Source organism: Pelodiscus sinensis, chromosome 6, assembly GCF_052426305.1.
Source record: "Pelodiscus sinensis isolate ZL-2025 chromosome 6, ASM5242630v1, whole genome shotgun sequence".
NCBI classification, from domain to species: Eukaryota; Metazoa; Chordata; order Testudines; family Trionychidae; genus Pelodiscus; species Pelodiscus sinensis.
Genome location: NC_143057.1, coordinates 41,063,915 through 41,087,506, shown reverse-complemented (window position 1 = coordinate 41,087,506; position 23,592 = coordinate 41,063,915). Strand labels below are relative to the sequence as shown.

The 23,592-nt window shown below is 41.3% G+C and overlaps 1 protein-coding gene across 1 annotated transcript in view; it reads left to right on the top strand.

Moving 5' to 3' along the window:
* The window catches only part of LOC102459043 (FERM domain-containing protein 3), a 200,725-nt gene extending 180,769 nt beyond the window's left edge, over positions 1-19,956 (top strand). The window contains exon 14 of the mRNA XM_075931758.2: positions 17,252-19,956. Coding sequence (XP_075787873.1) covers positions 17,252-17,850 — 599 coding nt within the window. The 3' untranslated portion in view covers positions 17,851-19,956. The remainder of the gene's footprint in view (positions 1-17,251) is intronic.
* The last annotated feature ends 3,636 nt before the right edge of the window (positions 19,957-23,592 follow it).

The window sequence follows — 23,592 nt, the reverse complement described above, 5'->3', positions numbered from 1 at the left end:
CCCCGTTAACCCTCCGTGTGCAAGCTGTTACAGACTTTGCACTCCAATGAGACTTGAACATTCAAAAGATCATTCTCAATCGATACTTTGCAACAGTGAGTGAGAGAGAACCACTGGACAGAGCACTGCTTAACATAGACACAGTCCAAGTGGTCAACAAGTCTAATTAAAAGCAGTGATTCTGGAAGGAGGAAGAGTGTGAAACACGCTTTTCTGAAGCGCCATATCTTTGTCTTCATACTATTAAAATATCAACTAATAGGTCAATTTCACGGTTCAGGGAGGGCAGCTTTAAAATCTGGCCTGGACTTCACAGTAGAACTGCTTTAACAAAAATCTCTCCCACTCAATCTATCCCAATATATCCTGGGCAGACTACAGTCACATTTCAATATTAAAGATCTCCTATCTCCCCAACAAGTTTTAAAAATTACAGTACTCCTGCGTTTTTCAACCTAGTATCTGGTGTCTATTCTTTTATATGGCTGAGCAACTTGGATAGTCTTGTCAGACTTCTAAAGAGAGAAAGGGATGTACAAAACCCTAGAGGAATGAGTGGATTTCTTTAAGAAATGTGCTGGGAGATAGCATTAATTATCAAGACAATTTCTCTGGCAATATGATAGAAATGAAGGTTAATATCTTTCTATTTGCAGTTAATAGAAAATACTTTTCTGTAAAGATATTGTCCTCTCAGGATTCTCACTGTTGCGTCACTAGCTTCCACTGCAAGACAGGGCAGAATTCCCTTAACTCTCAAGTTTTTATCCATGCGGCCATGGTGGTTAAACGTGAGACAATTGAACCTTTCACACACTCCCGGACTCTCTCCAACTTCTGCCTCAGTTTCTGGAACTTTCTAGCAAGTTCTCTTTCAGCCATAGTTAGGGAAGAGCTCTTTGTAGGTCCTTATCTGACAGCATCTCAGGTATCTTTGCTTGAATCATTTTCAGTTTTTGCTGGTCTGTCTGTTCTTCTGCACCATTGGCTTAGCAGTCACACAGGTAGCACAGCCTTTTTGAAATCCATGACCTCTTACCGCCTCTGTGCTGATCTGGTCTGCTTCATTGGTGTCCCCAGAGCACTTTTTTTAATGTCTTAGCATTGTAGCCTTAATGATTTGAGTCTTTGTCCTAAATTATATTATACTTCGGTGCATTTCTTAGGCCCTCACAGCAGCAGAGCTGTACCACTACAGCTACACTCTGGTAATGTCACCTATGTAAGCCATTCTTTTGTCAGTGAAACTTATGTTGGTTAAGGGGAATTTTTTCACACCCTGACTGACAGCTTTACCAACAAAAGTGGTGCTGTACACAAAGTTTAGTGATCTATGATCTCAAGATCCCAGTGTGTTAGGATTTTTTTTTCTTCAAAATATTAGTCCTAGTGTTAAGAGTATTTTACTGAATAAAAATACTCAGTACTTGACAGGTTCTAGGCTTTCCAGATCAATCAGTCTTCTGACAACTCTTGTCTTCAGCATCTTTACATTTGTACAGATCTTAATATGGATTTAGTCTTGTTTTGCTGTATATTTCATTTTTAGAAAGCTGTTCTCCCTGGCTGTGACCCAGAAGGAGGAAGGAAGCACAGTAATTCCAAAAAGCATGAATATAGGTGCAAAATGTCCCTTACAGATGAGTGTGACTGCTCTGTGGAGATAAACATTACGGCTGTGTCTAGACTAGCAAGTTTTTCTGCAAAATCATCTGCTTTTGTGGAAAAATTTGCCAGCTGTCTACACTGGCCGCTTGAATTTCCGCAAGAACACTGACGATCTCATGTAAGATTGTCAGTGTTCTTGCGGAAATACTGTGCTGCTCCCGTTCGAGCAAAAGCCCTCTTGCACAAATCATTTGCGCAAGAGGGCCAGTGTAGACAGCACAGTGCTGTTTTGCGCAAAAAAGCCCAGATGGCTAAAATAGCGATCGGGGCTTTTTTGCGCAAAAGTGCATCTAGATTGGCTTTTGCGGAAAAGCGTCCTGCCAAGCTAGATGCTCTTTTCCGAAAATGCTTTTAACGGAAAAGTTTTCCGTTAAAAGCATTTCCGGAAAATCATGCCAGTGTAGACGTAGCCTACAAGTGTGAGTGTCAGATGTGCTTGGAGATGTCATCAAGTCATCAGACTCTGAGAGGAGTACTCAAGGACATTTCTAGAGGTACTCCTCAGAAATTCCTATTCCAACAATAATCTGATTTGGAGTACTTCAAAGGATTCATCCTTAAAGCAGAAGCCTGAGTCGTGCACCAGGAACAATGTCGTGCAATGGGCACATGTGGCTCTCTTTAGATGCCTGTAATGGAGTTTTCAGATGAACTCTGACGCTAAAGGAAGTGGGGGGCACTAGTAGGCCAAGAAGACCCTGCCCATTAGCAGCAGCAGCAGAGCAGGTTCCAAATGGATGACTGGCTTGAAAGAAGACTCTGATACAGTCTAGCTGCCTTCCTGCAGACAGTAGTTTCTGGAACAGAAGAATCTATAGAGGAAGGATCTGGACTATGGATAAGACCCAACTGAGAGGCCAAGGTTCTGGGTCCCATTTCTACCTCTGTTCTTCCTGACAAAGAATAACAACTGGACAGTGACCTGGTGGAAGGTCTGTTTGAATTACTGAAGCTGGGAGGGAAAACAAATGCTGGGATTTCCCCCCAAAATGAAGAGAGAATTGGGGAGGTAAGAAGTGGCCAGGTGAGGCTGGTCTTTTGTACCAACAATAGAGGACTGAGACTTTTCTCATCTTTCCCCATTTGGCCCTGAGTTGAGACTAGTGGAAAGGATCAGTTGGAAAGGTAGTTGGGACTCATTTCCTCATATCCTCCCCTGACTAACTGGAGGAACCCAGGAAGCACCAGGGGATGGTGGACTCCAACTTGGCTACCAGTCCCTCAAATTGCCTGGTAGGGTCTCTTAACCAAATAAGGGTATTCAACAGGGAGCTTACTGAAATTAACCACCAGTCCCTACCCTACAGATTCACACTCCCTCCCAGATCTGTCACTGGGATGATGTTCATAGGAAAGATACTGAGTTGGCAAGATATATACAACAAATCAAATGTATTAAACAGGACAGCCAAATAAATAACCATTCAACTAAAAGGTAACACAAAGCACGTGGTTGTTAATTTCACACATTGGCCTGAAGCCAAGGACCTCAGAGAATGTAAGATAAGTATACAGATAAATCATGTAAGTCAGTACATCACTGAATCAAAGGCTGTCACTGAAAGGGAACACACCCAGATTCAGGAACATGGCAGAATCTCTGACAAACCAGAAGATGAAGACACAGAACAACACAGCATAAGGGATCAGGAGCAGAGATACTCCGGGTCAAATGAGAGGCAGATTCTTTCCTCTTGTTGACAAGTACTCTCGGCTAGGACACCATCAACTATGGACTGCCACGAGGATGGACAGCGCCTGGTGCTTTGCACACATCCTTCCAGTGGCTGAGTAAATTACACAGGTCACATGATGCCATGTTCTTTCCTGTTATAACCAAAAACCAAACCACAACATGAACAAAATGGTGATTTTGAGAGAGTCTCTCTACAAACCATCCCAATATTATGAAAGACTGTTGAGATGTGTGTGTTCTTCAGGCTTGCTGGGGCCAAGTGAATCCCATCACAGTTCCCCCCACAAATCTTCTGCAGGAGTTGTTCTCTGTGTCTGTAATAAAGTGTAATTCTCTTTCTGTTTATTCAGCTGTTATATTGCCTATCAGGAACTTGTAAAACTAGACCAGTATCTTTGGATCCTTTAGTCACCAGGTTCAAGCAGGGCTTGTCACATTTACAATCCTCTATTAAAAAGCCCCCTGAGTCATGGGATATGAATGTGATTCTGACAAACTGATGAAAGTGCCATTCAAGCCACTTGATACATGTGAGGTCAAATTTCTTATAGAGAAGGTTATTCTGCTGGTAGCAGTGACTTTAGTTCACTGAGTGAGCAACCTTGAGGCTTATAGTGACTTTCTATCTTATGTCAAGTTTTACAAAGAAAAGAGTGGTGCTCTAGTCTCACCCTAAATTCCTTCGAAAGTTGATAATGGATGTCCACTTCAGTCTGTCACTTTTGAACATTTTCTTACTCATATGCACATCCCCTTGAAGTCCTTTCCCACAAGCTCAACATCCTTCATACTTTATTTAGAGCAGTCCAAGACTTAAAACTTTTTGTTTTAATTGACACTAATTCAGTAGTCCCTGTTTAAAAAATCCATGTCTAAATGACTGTGGGGCTATTTTAAGACACTGAATTAATTACTGCTGTGACCTATGAGGGACTATGGATCATATGTCAAACAACAGTCTGAAGGGGAGTAGCTTTAATTGTTAGCTCCAGGTCTTTTTCAATTGAAGATTTATGCATTAATCTCTCAACACACTTGTACTTGTTGCTAAGCAAAGAACACTGCAAGTGCAAAGAACCAAAAGGGCTCTTTCCTGGAGCCTTATGTTGAGATTAGCTCTTCCTCCACACTGAGTTCAGCTCCTAACAACCTCTATTCTATTTGAAATGTCCATATTTTGGACGTATTTTTTTCTACAGATGTATCGTCCGAGATGCTGTGTTTGTGTGTGTTTGTGCCTGGAGATGCAGATTGAACCGTTCTAGTCCAGAACTCTGGTCCAGAATTATTTTAGTTAGCCATATGTCTTCTCTTCATGGATATGGCCAATTTCCACATCCCATAAAATGTGTTTACAGCCACCAGTCCTAGCTCTCAGTTTTCTGTGCTGTTATTTAGCCCTAATTTACCCCTAAATATCCTTTAACAGCAGAATAAGCAGTGGAAGTCACTGCTAGACAATATTGTCCTCGTGGGAAAATTCTCTGGTTTAGAACCAGTCCAGTCCAGGGTGCTTGGACTAGAGAGATTCAACCTGCATTTTATCATCCTCTACAGGTACATTTTACCTGTCTAATGAAAAGATAGATACATAATGGGTATAGAATTGGATATACATTTATACTTAGTAACACTGAGCATTGGTCTAAATTTGTGCATTGTCTTTTGCAGTGTTACTGCTTTTTTTGACAGCTTCCTCAAGCAGCTCAGTATTTGGATATGAAACCTGTACAGATGGGATGCAATACCTGTAATTCATTCTTTGTTGATGTTTCACTTGAACCTTGCACTTGCACACCAATATATGTAGCTGCATATACCACTCAGCTTTTACATTTGCCAATCCAAATTTGTATGTCAAAGTATGAGCTTCATGTATGCAGAAGGTACACATGGAAATCTTACGCATGCAACTTAGTCGTACAACTTTACATATTTAGCCATTTTTGCAGAACAATCTTGATGTTTTAAACACACATTCTTAAAACTTAAATACCCACCTGCAGAAGTAAAGAAACAGATTGTTAGAGTCAGATGAGTACAGGAATCTGCTTCTTCAAGACAGGCCCAACAAGGAAAATAACACAACACCACTAGTCATCACCTCAAGCCTAAACTCCTCTAGTGCATCATTGACAATCTACAACCTATCCTGGAAAACAATCCCTCACTCTTACAGACCTTGGGAGATAGGATAGTCCTTGCCTACAGACAACCCCCTAACCTGAAGTAAACTATTTCCAGCTGCTACATATCACACCTCAGACACACTCACCCAGGAACCTACCCCTACAATAAACCCCGTTGCCAGCTCTGTCCACACATCTATACAAGCAACACGACCACAAGACCTAACCACATAAGCCACAACATCAGGGACTCATACAACTGCACATCGTCTAATATGATATATGCTAGAAATGCCCCTCTGCCATGTATAATGGCCAAATGGGACAGTTTCTACAACAAAAGATAAATGGACACAAGTCAGATATCAGGAATGGTAACACACACAAACCTGTAAGGGAATATTTTAACCTGCCTGGGCACTCATTAATGGATTTAAAAGTAACCATTCTTCTACAAAGGAATCTCACAAGCCAATTATAGAGAGGGCAAGTGGAAATGACCATATGCAATTTTAACACTGTTTCCATGGGCTTGAACAAAGACATTAACTGGATGTTGCATTATAAAGCCATCCTTTCAATGCAAAATGAGATGTTAAATGCATCAAAAGCTAAGTCTGGGACACTTCCAGCCCACTCAATTAGCCTCATTGGCACCAGTACGACTATTGACAGGTAACTTTTTTTCTTTCCCCATCTTTTTCTGTTATAAATTCTGAGTTCCTGTTATTTCCAATCCAGCTCATCTGAAGAAGTGGATTTTGCCTATGAAAGCTCATGATACCATATATACAGTAAAACTCCACTGGTCTGGCATCTGATGATCCGGCACTCCTGATGGTCTGGCACCATCAGGAACCCGGAAGTGCTCCGGGCAGCTAGACCATTGGAGCTGCTCTGTCCCCAGCTTCCCCGATTCAGCAGCTGCCCCTCGGCGCTACGGGACCAACCCGGCAGCACCCCAGCTGTCCCCGATTCAGGAGTGATGCTACTGGACCAACCCGGTAGCACCCCAGCTGCTCTGCCCCCAGGCGTCCCCAATTCAATCGCTGCTGAAACTGACCAACAGCTGACTCCGGGAAGCCCGGGGCAGAGAACAGGCTCTACTTGATTTTGTAAATCTATAAATAGTACAGCTGCTGTACTACTTGATAGCCAGGATTTGCATTTTATGTCCTAGTAAGTGTGATGATAGTGGAATTTAATAGAATCATGTAGCAATACCACTTCTAAAGAGGTAGCAAAATGGGGTAAAACAGAGAAGAGCCCAGTTAGTCCATTCTTTTCCCCATAAGGAATTTACTCGTGAAAAGGAAAATGGGTGCAGTCAAAGCATCAGTGGCAGTCTGTTCCACATAGTTACTTTGGGGAGCAGTAAAAGGAATCTTGGGGCACGGGGCAAATTCTCACTTATATGAAGCCCAAAATGTATTGTTTATATATAACAATGTTTAGCCAAAATGCAGTTGCAGGAATATCTGGCTGAGTTAAAATAGATGTCTTATATGAAACAAAGTAGGGGGATGAATTGACAATATGTTGGTATGCTTCATTCTCCTATATGGCGCAGGGAGAGCAAGAGCTTCTGCTGTGGAGGCTCTGATAGCACCATAAGTCTTTGAACATCTAGTATGAGTATTACAGGGGTGTGAGACACGCTGTTCCTTCCCCAGATGGCTTCATTGGCACCAGCAAGATTTGCCAGTACCACCGTCAGGATGACATTATATATGCTATTTTATTAAATTTTTCTAGTTGCAATTAGATATGTACTGTAGATACATATATGGATTAAGTCTATTTGGTGACCCAGCATATCCTTGGCTAACCAGTGAATGCAATGTGCTTTCTGGGGCAACACCTCTTTCTGGTGGAGGTGAACATTCTCCGGTTTTGTCCATCATTGAGAACTGGTGCACATCTCTAGAGGGAGAAACACTTGTTCACTTGCACTTTTCTGTTCGTCTTCCACTTATTCCAAGGCATAGAACTTTAGTTGAAGAATCTTAATTAGCACAACTTGAAATGAAGAATACTTGTATAACCTTCTTCCTCTGCAGGAGGAATACTCAGATTCCTAGTGAGAGTAACTTTGAGTCCCATGCAGAGACTAAGGCTCTAGCCCTAGATGATGACAGATGCATCCACAGATTACACTGATTGCAACTCTGAAAAGAGGGGTCATAGTGTCACTTTGCACAGATACTTTGTGTCTCTTTTGTGGTCTGTGGTTTCATCTTACTATGTTTTAGTGCATTACATATTTTTATTTTTGTGTTTAATTCAGCTGTTTTATTAACAACTGCTAAGTGTGAAAGCTGCAATTGAAGATATTCCATTGTATGTTACAAGACAGTTGGAAATGTTTAAAAATAGCCTCCCCTTCTGATCCCTAATGGGTTATTTTTATTGGTCATGTTAGAAGCCTGTCATTTGATTCATTCAGAGTGACAGCCTTAGTCCTTTAAAACACCGTGGAAACTTAGTGAAAGGTCAAAGCCAGTATGGGTGGCAGTTTTACAAGGCTGTAATAGAAAATATAATAGTCAGTATGGTGAAATGTCTGGTAAAAATCCAAACCAGGAAAAGTATTCATTTGCGTATGGTTAACCACTGTAGCAAAGATGTGTGTATTCGCTTGCTGAGACATGGGTCAAGGATCACAGCTAGAAGTGCTGGTAAGTTTCATTCATATATATTTAGCTACTTTTAGGACACCTCAGAAGTCTGGTTTCCAGATTTTCTTTGTAGCTTGTCATACTAAACATAGATCATTTTGAGAGAAGCAAAATGTATTGTTAATGCCAGAATGCTACTTTTAATGGGGCAGAAAGACGGAAGAACTACTTAAAGCTGAAAAAGGAAAAGATCAAAAGATTAATGCAATTCACTGGATAAATTATTTAATAAGTTATATATTTTAAGTGTGAATTGCTAGCAAAAATGAGTAAGTGGAGTTTTTTATTCCTGTAGCCTTTCAAGAAAGAAAAAAAAGATATAAACCAATGATAAGTTTAGAAACAATAAAATGGTCCTGAAATGAGCAGTTAGGAACCTCTTGAATGATAGCTGTAAGTACAGCAATGACTATTCTTAGCTTATTGCTGATATTTCACTAATTATGATCGACCAAGTTTGATTTCCTTTTCATGTCATTTTTCTTGTAATTGAATCCAATATATTTTGGGTTTATTTTTCTGTAGTTGAAGGTTTTATTCAATGTATTAATGGGGTACCATTGATTAATGGGCTGCATTTTAATGTACCTCAGGACTAACTTCATGGAAATAACAAATTTTAAATGTGAAAGAGAGATGCGGTCAGAATCAAGTCCAATTTTATATAATACCACTTTTTGTGATACTGTTTACTTATTGCACTTCAGACAGCAAGATCTATGTAAATTGACTGGTCATTTTCACTTTCTCTTCAGTCAGTTTAATTTTTTGGTTTTCAGTTGCTTAGAACAATGTATTTTTGTTTGATTATCTTTTAAGCTATATTTCTATTAATATGAATTGTTACAAGCTTTCTTCATCCCACTAAAACCTAAATTTTCAAAAGAATTACTTGAATCACACCCATGCCTTGGTGCTGCTGTAGTAAGTATATGGAGGTTATAAAGAGACCATAAGACCCCCAGTCCAGCAGGCTTTTGTGGGATTCCCCACCTCCACTTTTCCCAACAGGATGCCCTAATACAAGAAACATTCCAAGGTGGATGGCAAGGGGAGTGAATGGCCTGGATCATTGTACATTCAAAAAAAAGCAGTGGTTTAGCAGCCTATATGCAGCCTGAGTGTGTGCAAATCACCTCTCTTGCTGAACCTGTGGCCAGTGCAGTCATTAAGCTGGAACATGTGGTGTATAAACTAGTTTCTGACCATGTAGATTTAAAACAGTACAGCTTGTATGGCACTCATCCTTACTGGTAAAGTTCCACAAAATCCCTGTATCAATTAAATATAGAAGTGGGAACTAGGGATGTGAAAGGTTAACCAGTAAGCATCACCCTTAGTGGGTGATGCTTACCAGTTCCAGTTAATCGGTAGGGCTGAATCAGGGCCTGCCATGGGTAGGGGGCTGCTTGACCCCCATGGGGCCCATGTGAACAGCAGCACTCCAGCCTGTCCAGAGTAGACCCTGTCTGCAGCAGCGTGGGTGTGTTGCAGGAAGGAGCTGCTCCAGACAGCCAGAGTGGCCCCTGCTTGCAGTAGGTAGGGCGGTGTTGCAGCCTGCCCCCCCCCCCTTTAGTCGGTTAACCAGTTAAACATCACATTTAACTGGTTAACCAATTAAACTGGATTTTACATCCTTAGCGGGAATGGGTAGATATGTCCGCCTGATGCAATGAATGCACTATACTAAACTACTGAGGGCACCAACCACTCATTGCAGTGCTGGGGCAGACAGTGCTGGTAGCATAATGTTGACTGGGTACAGAGAGACTCAGAAGGCTGGTGAATGAACCAGCCAAGCACTCACCTTACAGTGGTGGCCCCTGTCTTACCGTGCTGGGCCTGGCTCTTCACTTGGCCATTGCAGCCTGGTGTACAGGGTCACAGCCCCGCTCACGTTTGACCTGGCTGCTCTTCTGTCGTGACAGGAGATGCTGCTGGGCCAAATGTGAATGTGTGGTGTTTGGACTGACTGCTCCTTGAGGTTTAAGGGCTGGGCCTAAACTGAGTGGTGCTGTGACTTCATGTGGCAACTTGCAACATCTGTAGCAGTGTTTCTCAACCTTTTTTTATAAAGTACCCCCTTTTTAAAAAAAAAAAATTATAAGTACCCCCCAGTACCTACAGCTTTCAGACACACACACATTTTCTTCTACCATTGCAAAACATTTGTTTAAACAACTTAATTGTAGCTGGGCAGGCAATGAAATTTTGGGGTGTAAAAAGTACAAAAATAATAGTGCTGTCAAACTTAAAACAAAAAAATCAGTTTTCTAAAAATTTCAGTTGTCTTGACGTCCCCCCAGACTTCTCTCAAGTACCCCGAGGGTACTCGTACCACTGGTGGAGAAACACTGATCTGGAGTGATGGGCTGGGCTCACCCCAGAAGGGAAGGAGCTGCTGTGGACTTCCATTCCAGGCCAGGAGAAATGTACATTTGTCTGTTTTTGCGCCCTTATTTTCATGATTTCTGTGGATGCAGAAATGCAGACCTACCTGAAATTTGTCCTTGTTAGGTGAACCTACTGATATTCAGGGAAAGTATTGCAACCTCACAAAAATCACGAGAGAGATCCCCCAAAATACTTCAATTGACTTAAAACTCGCTCTTATTCCTTTTACTTTTGATGGTGTCCCACCTGCCGCTTTCCCCATGCACTGATCTCTGCTCTCACATCTGTGCCCTTCTCTTTGCTGCCTCCTGTCTTCTCTTGCTACTTCTGCAAGACAACTGCTCCTGTCCAGCTTCTACTGCCGGAGACAGCCCCCTGCTCCAGTCAGCCTGACTCCGCCAAGTGCATGCTCTATTCTATGCTATGTACCTCCTCCTAGGATACTTCCTCTATCTCACCTGCATCACTGTCTCCAGCCTATGCCCACTTCTGGGACAGGGCAGCTGAGTGAGAGCTGGGTCCCTAGAGGCTGGAGGGAGGGGAGAAACATATTCCTGGGCTATGTCTATACTACAATCCTCTTCCACTAGAGAAAATGCAAATGGAGTGCTCATTTGCATATGTCGTACTCATTTGCATTTCCTCCTCGGATCCCTTTTGTGCAAGAGGTTTTTGAGCAAAAAAGCGCGGTGTAGACAGTTCCTTTTTGCGCAAAACCCCCCTTTTTGCGCAAGAGCTGTTCTTCCTCAAAAAATGGATGAGGGATTTGGGGCATGATAGGGGGCTCTGGGCTGGTGTAAGAGGGTTTGGATGTGGGAGGGATGGGCTCTGGGTGTAGGGATGGGCTCTGAGTGGGGCCAGAAATTAGGGGTTCAAGATATGGGACAGGGCTCCAGGCTGGGGCATTGGTGTGGAGGTGAGGGCTCTGGCTGGGGCCTGTGGGCAGGGATGAGGGGTCATGGGTTACAGGAGAGAGGTCAGGGTTGATGTGTGAAGACATAGAATTATTGGATTGGAAGAGACCTCAAGAATGAGAGAGAACGGCTCTTGTGCAAAAGGGATCCGAGGAGGAAATGCAAATGAGAGCGCGACATATGCAAATGAGCACTCCATTTGCATTTCCTCTTGCAGAAGAGCATTGTAGTATAGATTTAGCTCTGGAGTCCTGGGCTCCCTTTTTTACAGTATGGTCTGCTTTGCTTCCCTCACTCCACTTAATGCTGAACAGAGGGAGAGGACAGGTGAGAGCTGCCTCTGCTGATGCAGACAAAACTCCCTGTTCCTTTGATTGCCTCATAGTCTCAGGCAGCACTATCAGTGGAGCAAAGTGATCTCTCTGCAGGGCATAGAAAACAGAGCACCAGGCATGGCACTTGCAGTCCAAAGCCTGCAGCAGCCTTCAGTGGCTGCAAAGAGAACTGCAGCATCAGTTACAGTTCAGGCAGAAATTTTGGCCTGCCTGTGCTTCTTGTGAGAAGCTTCTTTGCACAATTTCAGCACTCACCAAAATATGAGGAGAGTTGGTCACTGCAGTGGTATTTAGCTTTCAGTACAACCAAAACAAAAACCCTGGAATTACCTAACAGGAAAACAGGCAGCTAGCTAATTATGTGCGGTAGATATGAAAGACTGACCAAAATGTATGCAGGCTTGAGATGAAATCGACTCACTTTCAACCCTGAGACCACAACACAGGGGCAGTAGTGGAGTTCTCATGTAGCTGCCATTCTACTTGAGCCAACTGTAAAGGAAGTTTGTGTTAAGTAACCGTGCATTCTTGTTGCCCAGGTCACCCATACTTTCACCCTTAGCAAGGTCATAATTCTGTTCACTAGCACAGCACTGCATCAAGGTTAAAGTGCTATTGTGAGCTTGTACAAGTGGTCTAGGTGCACAGTGTTCTACTGCTGTTGTGTTTGCTTGCCTCTTAGTCAACTGTTCACTGGAGTACAATCGGTATTTGGTCAGTGAGTTCATTGGAGCAGGACTGAGCCCTGATATTAATGCTGGTGGTTTGAGATAGTATACGTTTCTTGCAGTTCTTCAGCAATTTCTTTAGTTGGTTTAAGAACAATCAAACAACTGACTGCTTTTGGCCTCTGTGCAAAATACTGGCTCCATGAAAATCAGTGGGACTTTCAGTTGGGTCAGGATTTCACTCCCATTATTTTGGTTGCTTCACATAGCTTCAGTAATTTTCAACCTGATCATCTAGTAGAAGGAAGGCTTGTTTTGTTTTACTTTACTACTGTTTTGAGTAATCCAGAAAGTGATTCTACAGAAATGACACTGAGGGTTCTATACAGGCAGTCCCCGCGTTACATGGATCCGACTTACATCGGATCCCTACTTACACACGGGGTGAGGTAACCCCGCACTAGCTGCTTCCCGCAGCAGACCAGGGAGACACGAAGGTTAAAGTGCTATTGTTAGCTTGTACAAGTGGTCTAGGTGCACAGTGTACTACTGCTGTTGTGTTTGCTTGCCTCTTAGTCAACTGTTCGTCTTTTAATCTGCAATTGTGGAAATTAGGTTTAAAGCCACCTCAAATTGTTTCTGAGTATAAAATAAATAGCTGCAGGGAGGAATTGGGTCCAGGCTGGTACAATAAGATTTTATTCTATAAAGCTAGTACAGTTGGCCCAAAATGTTGCAAATCTTTGTTATATATGCATAATATAGCAAATAAAAGTGATATCATTTTGATGCCAGTAACATGTATGAAAGGATCTTTATCTATAGCAAATAAGTAGAGCCCTGCAAATCCATGGGCATCCACTTTATATCTGTGGGTATCACATCTGCAGATGTGGATATGGATAACCACAGTTCATTTTTGCAAATATTGATGTGGATACATATTTCGTATCTAGAACCCTGCAAATTTGAAGATATCCACTTTATATCTGCGGGTATCCACATCTGCGCCTGTCAATGCAGGTATCTGTGGCTCATTTTTGTAGATGCAAATGTGGATACAAATTTTATATCTGCACAGGACTCTAAATATAAGAGTCTTTAAAGTAGACAAAGCATAAACAAAAGAAGCAGCACTCTCAGGATGTAATATAATAACCTAGAGGGTTTTTTTTTAATCCAAATACTAATAGTTTAAAAAAAAACTATTAGTATTGAAAAAGCAGTGGACTGTAAAACCTCCCCGAAAACTTTAATATAAATATTTAATAATATATTGTCCCTGGCTGAATACAATTGAAGATAAAATAGGGTTCAGATATGAGGAAGTGCAAAAAATTCCCTGGTGTGACTGAGACTAAATTACATAAAATTGGCTCCAAGATTACTTTTGGTTTTTTTTCCATCTCTTTCACCAGAATCTCAAAGGGTATGTCTACACTACCCTCCTAGTTCGAACTAGGAGGGTAATGTATGCATACCGCACTTGCTAATGAAGCCCGGGATTTGAATTTCCCGGGCTTCATTAGCATAAGCGGGGAGCCGCCATTTTTAAATCCCCGCTGCTTCGAACCCTGTGCAGCGCGGCTACACGGGGCTCGAACTAGGTAGTTCGGACTAGGGTGCCTATTCCGAACTACCGTTACTCCTCGTGAAACGAGGTGTACCGGTAGTTCGGAATAGGCACCCTAGTCCGAACTACCTAGTTCGAACCCCGTGTAGCCGCGCTGCACAGGGTTCGAAGCAGCGGGGATTTAAAAATGGCGGCTCCCCGCTTATGCTAATGACGCCCGGGAAATTCAAATCCCGGGCTTCATTAGCAAGTGCGGTATGCATACATTACCCCGCTAGTTCGAACTAGCGGGGTAGTGTAGACATACCCAAAGTTTGTTAGGGATTTTCTCTTAACAGGACTTATCGTTTTAGTTAACCTTCCATTCAGATCCAGTGTATTCAAACACTAACAAAGGGGCCAACTTCTAAGATGATGTAAAATCTGCTGGAAATCTTGTTGTGGCATAATGTCATAATGTTTTCATTTCTATATCTTGACAGTGTGTTCTCATACCATTTGATAAACTCAAAATTTTAAATCATGTTCTGCCATAATGACATGACTGTCAAACTGTAATGAGCCCCCAATGCAGGGCTAGTATTCTTTAATAGGATTGGAATTTTAACTTGAAGTGGACAATGCAAGTTTCCAGAATGGTTGAGTCCACAAATGAGTAAGTGCTGTCCCAAGCAGCTATAACACACTACCATTCCGATTTGATAGGTTTTTACACTATAAGGAGAACATGATATGCAAATAAATGGAAAATATAACCTCCTTTTCACTTATAACCTCAGGATATCAGAACTATTCTTTGAAGAGCATTTTAGGAACTCATATAAAACTAGAGAACTACTAAATATGGTGTGTAACTGAAGAGAAGATGGATGAATATCTTAGGGGGGGTACAGGCTCTGGGCTGCCCCCCCGCTCCTGTAGGGTCGGGCAGGTTGTGGGAGTTTCCCCTTTGCAGCAGTTCCCTCCCTCACAAACACAGCCTGCAGGCTGGGCCATAGTTCCTAGCTTCTGTTGAGGGGGAGGAACCCTCCTGGGTAGGGCCATGGGATGGCCACTGTTTTGGGGCAGGAGGCACTTACCTGCTCAGTTGCAGAGCCTTGTGTACATCTGGCCAGTTTCTTGCTGGTATGGCTGCCCCTAATAGTCCCTCTGCTGTATTGTTCTCCCCTGTGGGCTCACTGCTCCCATTGGCCACTCTCAGTATTGTGCCTCCTCTTTGCCCTTCCCTTTTCAAATTCTAGAAAAGGGTCCCATTCTAGGCATTTCCCGTTTTCCTGGCACAACTAAATGCTGACCTTGCTTTAAGTTTGGAGCAAGAGGAAACTGCATACCAAATTTGTCTGTGAGTCTGTTCAAAAACTCCTCCTAGATGGTAAGAGCGAGGACCACCAGACACACTCTAACATATCCAAGGCTCGACAAACCGCGGCAAGAGCTACTCACCAGCCCCGCACTGCGCGAGTGCCAAACCAGTGCTGCGCATGCGCGCCACGCCAGTGTGAAAAATATATATATATATATATATATATATATATATAAAAAAAATACACATGCACACACAGGGCTTGACAAACTGCTGATTCTACTTGCCCATGGCAAGTAGATTTCAGCCGGTCGCTTCGTGTGCCCCATTCACTGGTGCAGCGTGCATGTGCCGCACCGGTCTGGCGCATGTGCGGTGTGGGGCTAGCGAGTAGCTCTCGCCGTGGTTTGTCGAGCCCTGTGTGTGTGTGTGTATGTATATGTATATGTATATGTGTATATGTATATGTATATATATATATATATATATATATATAGCTTGATTACCACACATTCTTGTGTATCATAGTACGTGGGTTGTTCTATTAGTAGCAGTTAATGTTATCCATCTGTAAAAGAGAAGTTAGAACAAATTTATGTTCAAATTTATTTCCAAGTTCAAATGTATTTCTGTGTTTATCACATCTCTATTGACTCCTTCAGGATTCCCACTTGCTGTTTGATTCCCCTTCTTTCCACTGCTCACCTCCATTCTGCTACTAATAGTAGACTGAAGTGATCGAAAACACTGGGATTTTTGAAGCTCTCATGTAATAATTAGGACTCAGAGCACTTATGAAATTGGGATTCTTTAATTACTTTCCCTTTGCTGCTGTCAGTGCCAACTCAATATAGTGTCATTATAGGAGGAAACAGGGGGTTGTGGGGAGAGACTTCAGAGGATTGGGGAGATGGAAAACTCAAGAAAGGAAGAAAAAGGGAGAGAGTGGTAAGAATAAGAGACTGTGAGAGGGAGGAGGGATGGAAAAGAGAGAAGCCTCAAGGAAAGGGGGATAAGACAAGAACTAAGAGTGAAGGGAGGTGAGTGAGGGATGAGGAAGGAAGCAGACAGACATCTGAGATAATTATTTCCATGAAGACACAGGGTATCCATCTATTTTTATCCATAATCTCCTAGGCTACATCTAGACTGCAGAGTTAAATTGGAAAAAGTTACGTTCTTTCGAAAGAGGCTTTTCTGAAATTTGGCGCTTTGACACATCCCTTATGCTTTGTAGAACGAGGTTTACAGGGATTGCAAAAGAGATCGTCTGCTTTTCAGCTTTTTTGGAAAAGGAGACACGTTCCTTGGACACAGCATTGCTGTGTATCTGTCTCAGCCCTCTTCCCCTTCTATGATGATTCATTTACAAGATGTTGTTGTTATAATAACCTGTCTTGAAGCTATGACATTTGTAGTTGAATTATAGTGATTGCATTTCCCAACTTCTAGGTGTTGCCCTATTTCTTTCTTGTCTCTCTTCAAACAAAGGGTGGAGCTACATTTTCCTAAATGCATCCCAGTAACACCTGTTTATATGGATTACTAGAAGTCTGCCTTCTGACAGAAAAGAAATTACTTCCTTCTGATTTCTATGTGCTGGAGTTAATCACAACTATTAATGGTCTTAATTTATGTATGCTAAAATCAAAAGGACTCAAATTTCAGAGGATTAAGTTCCTGTGAAAGATGCTCCTCTTCTGCTAAACTTGACTAAAACTTTACTGATTTCAGTCAAATTATAAGCAGACGATTGTGGAATCTTCTTTCCACTGCTGTGTTCTGAAAGTGCGTTTAATTTGTACAATCTCTTATACAAGATCCTACTGAAAGGATGAATTTGTCTTTTACATTGGAAGTTGAGTTCTTTTTTTTTTTATCTCCATTCTTTAGGTATCCAGCTGCCTAAGGAAGATGAAATCTCAGTACCCATGATATCTGATTCCCCATCTAAGGATGCCGGAGAGAATGAGGATCTCGCCATCGAAGAGGAAGAGAAGATCAAAGAGGAACCTTTAACTATCTCAGAACTGGTGTACAACCCAAGTGCCAGCTTGCTGCCCACTCCAGTTGATGATAATGAGATAGACATGCTCTTTGACACCCCGTTAAGAGCAGAGAATGAGAGAGAAGATACAGATTCATTTGAGGAACTGGAAGTGGATGAAAATGCATTCTTGGTTGCTGAGGAAGAGGAACTGAAAGAAGCCCGTAGAGCACTTAGGTGTAGTTATGAATTTCTAATGAGCAACATACAGGTAAACGCCTTTGTGAAGAGTTTCTCCAGGCTTCTTTTTGTAGGCCTTGGACTATTGTTGTTTGTGTTCCCACTCCTCCTTGTCCTCCTGGAGTCGGACCTTGATATCTCCTTTCTTCATGAAATCCGTCAGACGCCAGAGTTCCAGCAGTTTCACATTGAATATTACTGTCCTCTTAGGCAGTGGGTGGCTTGCAAAATAAACTTCATTCGTGACATGCTGGGAAGTTCTTAAACGTTAAAGAAATATGATACAACTAAGGGCTATATTCAAAATTTCAGTTAGCACTAGCTTCTCAATGCCCATGGGGCCATCAGCAGGTAGCTACCTTCAATTTCAAACCATTATAGACTGTTCAAGATTTAACATTTGTTTTTCATACTTAAATAGTTGCTTTAGTTACAGGCTTATCTGGTGGCCTTTAAATAACCAAAAAGAGGTCTTATTTTTATTGCATAGTTGACTTCCTGCTCATCTATTGTATCAGACAAGACTGGGTGGTACTAGGGTTTATTTGTAACATTACAAGCCATGATATTCTGAATCTTAGTGATAGCAGAGCCGAGAAGAAATGTTTTTGAATATACTCCTTAGTGGTGTAACAGTTTTTTCTAACCAATGCCTATATCAGCAATGTTTATGCTGGGTTTTTTGTTTGTTTTTTGTTTTTATATTTTGTGTTTAAAATATTTTGGTAAATTTTTAGCAAAATATGACTTCTGACATTATTTAAATGTACAGATTGGTAAAATTAATGCACAAGGGCACGTAGGGGATTTTTTAAAGTTTTACCAATCATTTTTTAAAAATATTTTGGCTGGACAATTGAGTTTATTATAACTATATAAAAGATGGCCTACAGTTTGGAAAAAATACAGGACGTTTATTTAAGTGTTGTGGGGCGATGCTGGTGAGGGGAGATGAAATGACACAGAATCCTAAAGTTTTTAATGGTGCAGTTCTAAAGCTAAAGGGGGTGAACTTTTTAAAGAAAATAATCCACTTTCATCTGTGTCCTGTCATCTTACATTTCAATCAGTGCTAAGTATTCAAGATAGTGTAAGTAAGTTTTGCCAGACAGTGGTGGACCTTCGAGTAAATATGAATTATTGTACATAACATGGAAAGATGAAGAGATGGTTGAATCAGAAATATCTAGCTATATTGGTAGATAAGTAACCTACTTTTTAAAAATGGCTAGAGCATAAAATATACAATACTTTAAAAATCAAGGCATTAGATTGTATAGTTGACATGCAGATAGTCTACTGAATCATAATAAAAGGTAAAATATTTTGAGAGAAATATCTTGGTTCTTCATTCCTTTTGTCATTATTCCGTGAAACACATCTCAGAGGATCAGCATTTAATATCTTTGCTTCCTGTATTGCTGACTGTCTTACAATGTATGTGTGGCATTGTACTCATACTATTTCCCTATTGATAGGACTCCAGTCATTGGGGTCAATTGTAATTTTAATGTGCTGAGGATTTGCTCCCAATATTATTCAGAGAATATACACAAAACATTAGCATTTAGAAAAATCAGCAGGAGCCCCCATACCAATCCTAATGTTATAGCAAAGAAGTAGCATTTTGTAAACTGGTGCACCATCATATAGGATTGTTTTGTGGGGGTTTTTAAGTCAAAAGCATTAGGCTTGATCCTTCAGCCTTAACATAGCTAAAACTCATATTAAAGCCAATGGAAGTTTGGCTGTGTACTGACTGCAACTTCACCTCATAATGTTTGCGTGCTTTATAAAGATATATTTAAAATTAGAGATCTATTTGAGTCTTTCATATTGTACATACATATTGTAACTAATTCATACACTTCAGAATCATTTATGCTTGACAGAGGGGATTCCCACGGGAGAATTTGTTTCCTCTTTTTCTTTTACAACATCTTTCAAGGATAAAACAATCATAGCTCCTAGTAATTGCTCTTCTCCATTGTGACCATTTGGGTTGTTTCCCCATTTCCCAAAGAACAGAGACTACATAGAACCATTTAGTCTTCTCTCGTCTATCTTTTGTCACTAGCTTGGTTCCAATGACAATCACTATTGTATGTATTTCATCTTGCATAATGTCCAGCTAAGCAATCCATTCCCCTTAAACATGAATCATCCAGCCTAATAGAATTTTTGACAATGAGCTAAAGTAGACATTTTCCCTTAACTGGACCTGATTCATACAAATGGTTTCCTAAAACAAATGTGTCAGCTGAGGGGTTCTAGGTGGTGATGGTTATGAAGGTTGGCAGCTTGCTAGAATACAGGGACAGGGTTCCATTCTGGAGCCTATTTATTAAGTCCTTTAATTATAAAAAGTTAGGTGCTGTGTTTTAAAGTGTAGTTTTGTCTATGTAAAGTCATTGAGCTCCAGAAAAAGGAGCGTTTGTTTTGTTTGATTTAATTCTATCAGAAAATGGTAAAGTTGCATGGGGAAAAATTACCTCAGAGAATTGATAGTGCAATAAGGAGATATGTAGGAGTAAATGCAGGGGAGAAAGAGAATGTGTGTTTTACTGTATATGTATACAGCCTTGGACTTTTAAAGTCTCTACCACCATACAGGAGATTTTTTTTTGATCTATAAGATGAATTCCACCAAGAAACATGGAGTTCCCATAACATACTTTTTTACAATATTGGGAGTTTAAGGGGCTGGAACTTTGTGTAATACACACACTATTTGTGTATATTATACAAACATACATTGTATGGCATATACATACCCACACATGTAGAAACAATCTTGTAGTTAGTGCTGAAGGAGGAGAGTTGGAATATGAAGAATGTATAGGTACAGTATTGTGTACTTGTTTGTGCTTGGATATATTGTAAAATGTTATGTACTTGAAATCTATTTTGTGGTTTGTCTAATATTTATAAACACTACTCTGGGAAGAATTAAAAATGGGTTTATTTAATTGACAAACAAAAAACCTGGGCGGAAGTGTACCTGTAACTCAAGCCTTATCTTTGTACAGTGAATTTCACATTTCTCTGTCAACATCCTGATTGTTTTGTATATTGATATGATGGCAGGAATACCTAATAAAAATACACCGGAAAAAAGCACTTTGCAGTAATGCCACTTTTTATGATAAAGGAGTATTACTTAATGTTTGATGTTAACCTAATGTCCTATTAATCCTGTACAAACAAATATGGTTTTCACAATATGCTTTTTTTGGGGGGACTGTGTTGTCCTATTAAATGGTAAAGTTTATGGGACTGCTGCAAGTGGATGTTTTCTATATATGTTTTAACTGTTGGATACAGTAAGTGTGTCAGTCTTAAAAGTAGGGGTTTTTTCATAAAAAAAATCTTGTTTGAACTCTTTGGTGTATTTCAGAGTGTCATGAAGTCACACAACTTAAGGGGACAGCAGCTCATCTAGTTTCAGTTCCTCTAGATCACAGGCCAACAATACCCAGCATCCGCAATCTAAAATCAATGATGTTTGGTTAATTTATACCGTATTTGTCTAAATGTATGTTTGTATTCTATACAAAAAGCCACTGCATACTCAGTTAGGAAGATACTAATTGTAACTCCATAGCTAAGGTAATGTTGAGTTATTCTCTTAAAAGCAGGAACTTAACTTTCTTGTAATATATGAAGTAGAGATGTGAATGACTAGGTGACTATCCCCAGCTGGTCCTGGGCTGCATGCAGCGTTTCAAAGTGGCAGCACCATGTAGAAGCGGTGATGAGCTGGAGACACCCCAGGTGACCCCGGGTTCCATGTGGCGCTGCTGCTTTGAAATGCCACAGGGAGCACAGGGCCAACGGGGGACTACTTGAGTCTCCCGCTGGCCCCGTGCTCCCTGCATATCTTTTGCCTTTTGAAGTATAGCAACACCTCTAAGGCTGTTGCTACGCTTCAGAGGCGGAGGTGCCCTTATCGAATAGTCAATGCAAATTGCATTACCCCCCGAGTATGAATACTCCTCAAAATTACTGATTTCATTGTCAATACTGAATTAATTTTTCTGGAAGCTAATTAAGAAATATTTCTTAGTTACATTTAAAAATAAGTTTGCAGAAAGTCAAACAATTGTTCTGAGTTGTGCATTGCCCCAGTCCTTGTAATAGGTACTAATTCAGGTGACAATGAAGGTACAGTACTTTATTTCAGAATTGTTTACTACTCATCAAAGCAATAAAGGGATAAAATATTATGAAGTTCTGCACTACTGTCTTCCAAAATGAATGTGTGCGAAAGACTAACTGAGGGAGGATAGCACCAAATATGTATAAACTAAGAAGTCTACACCTTAAGAGACATGGTAGGATTGGTATTATTTTTTCTAAAACGAGCCTTTAATTTCAAAAGTACAAGAAACTGCTGTAGGGTTTGAAGGGTCTCATCAGCTGTGAGAGACTCCAGGAAAACCTGTCCTATTTGCAGCAACATATTTCTGATTTTTTCATATCAGCTTTCAAGAAAGGTTGGCGTGATCTGTGTGTATACCTCAGGCCAGCGGGGTTGACAGCCACAATGGACCCAGGGACAAAGTGTGTGTGTGGGGGGGGGGGTTGGTGGCAAACTCCGTGCCCACCCAGAAGAGGTGGGGCCAAGGGCAGTCAGCCCTTAATACCACCAGGAGCACAGTGCTGGACATCCCCCTCCCCAGCCCTAGACTGGTGCTCCCATGGCATTTCAAAGGGGCTCAGAGTAGGGATGTTAAATCGCAGGTAATCAGCTCAACAAATGGTTGATGAAATAGCCATTGACTACTCAATTAGTTGATATGGGTGGAAACTGCAGAGCCACTGCAGGTCAGGAGCTAACCCCACTGTGGCTCTGACTTTTAAATGAATTAAGAGCCATCAGGCTCTTAATACGGTTAAAGGCAGAGGCATAACACTGCGGGGGGGAGGGAGGGAGAGACAGGGTATTAGCCAGGAATCAGCTGAACCAGCCTAGCAGCTCTTAATACATGTAAAAAGCAGATGTGCAGCTGGTGGGGTGGGACCAGGAGCTAGTGGGCAAACAGTTGTTCCCACTTGCTCATGGTCCCCCCCGCAATGCATCTGCTTTTTAAATGTATTAAGAGCCTGATGACTCTTAAAAAGCTGAGGTACAGTGATGGGGACTGGGAGAGAGCCAGGAATCCCATATGCCTTTGCCTCAGATAGAGGCAGCAAGGGGTGGGGGAGCAACTAGTCACTACTCAACTACCTGATGAGCATATATTTATTGGGTAGTCAATTAGTCGCTTACATCCCTGGCCCAGAGCTCCTGGGTGCACTACTGCAACAGCAGCTGGGAGCTCCAAGACCCTTTGAAATGCTTGGCCCCATGCAATTGTCTCCTTTGCCTCCTCCCTTCTCCCCCATCAATGGGCCTATCTCAGTCCTTGCAGCTGTTAAAGGCCTTCTTGAGAGCAGGGACGATGGTCCACCTTATGTTTAGCGGTTTTTCATTCCTTAGCTATATAATGGACAGTGACTGATCTAGTTATTCCTCAGTAAAAACGAACCCTCCTCTTGCAGATCCTTATAGGAACCCCTTCTGAATTGCTGAAGTAGGCTCCTTTGTGTTAGATTTTTTTTTTTCAAGATCGCTTAATGGCAATCAATTTGGCCAGATGAAGTCAGTGGGATTATTCCATTAGACACCATTATAAGGGGTCACACTCTGTCCTAAATGCTGCATGCTCACTCCAGGAAAATTAAGCTGTTTTCTATCTTGACTCCTGTCAAATGATGCTTAGAGATCTAGAATGATCTGAATTTAAAACTGTGGTGTAATATTTAACGAGAGTTTTTTTTTTTAATAAACACAAGTTTGTCATAATCGTGGTGTCAATAACAACGGTGTCAAAATGGGGAATAAGGGATCTCTGCTTTCATGCAGAAGGGGAGAGAGGTTGAAAATACTATCCATAATTTGAGTTAATTAAAATAATCCAAAATAAAATCTGAATAAGACATGCTTCTTCTTTGTGGCATTCTG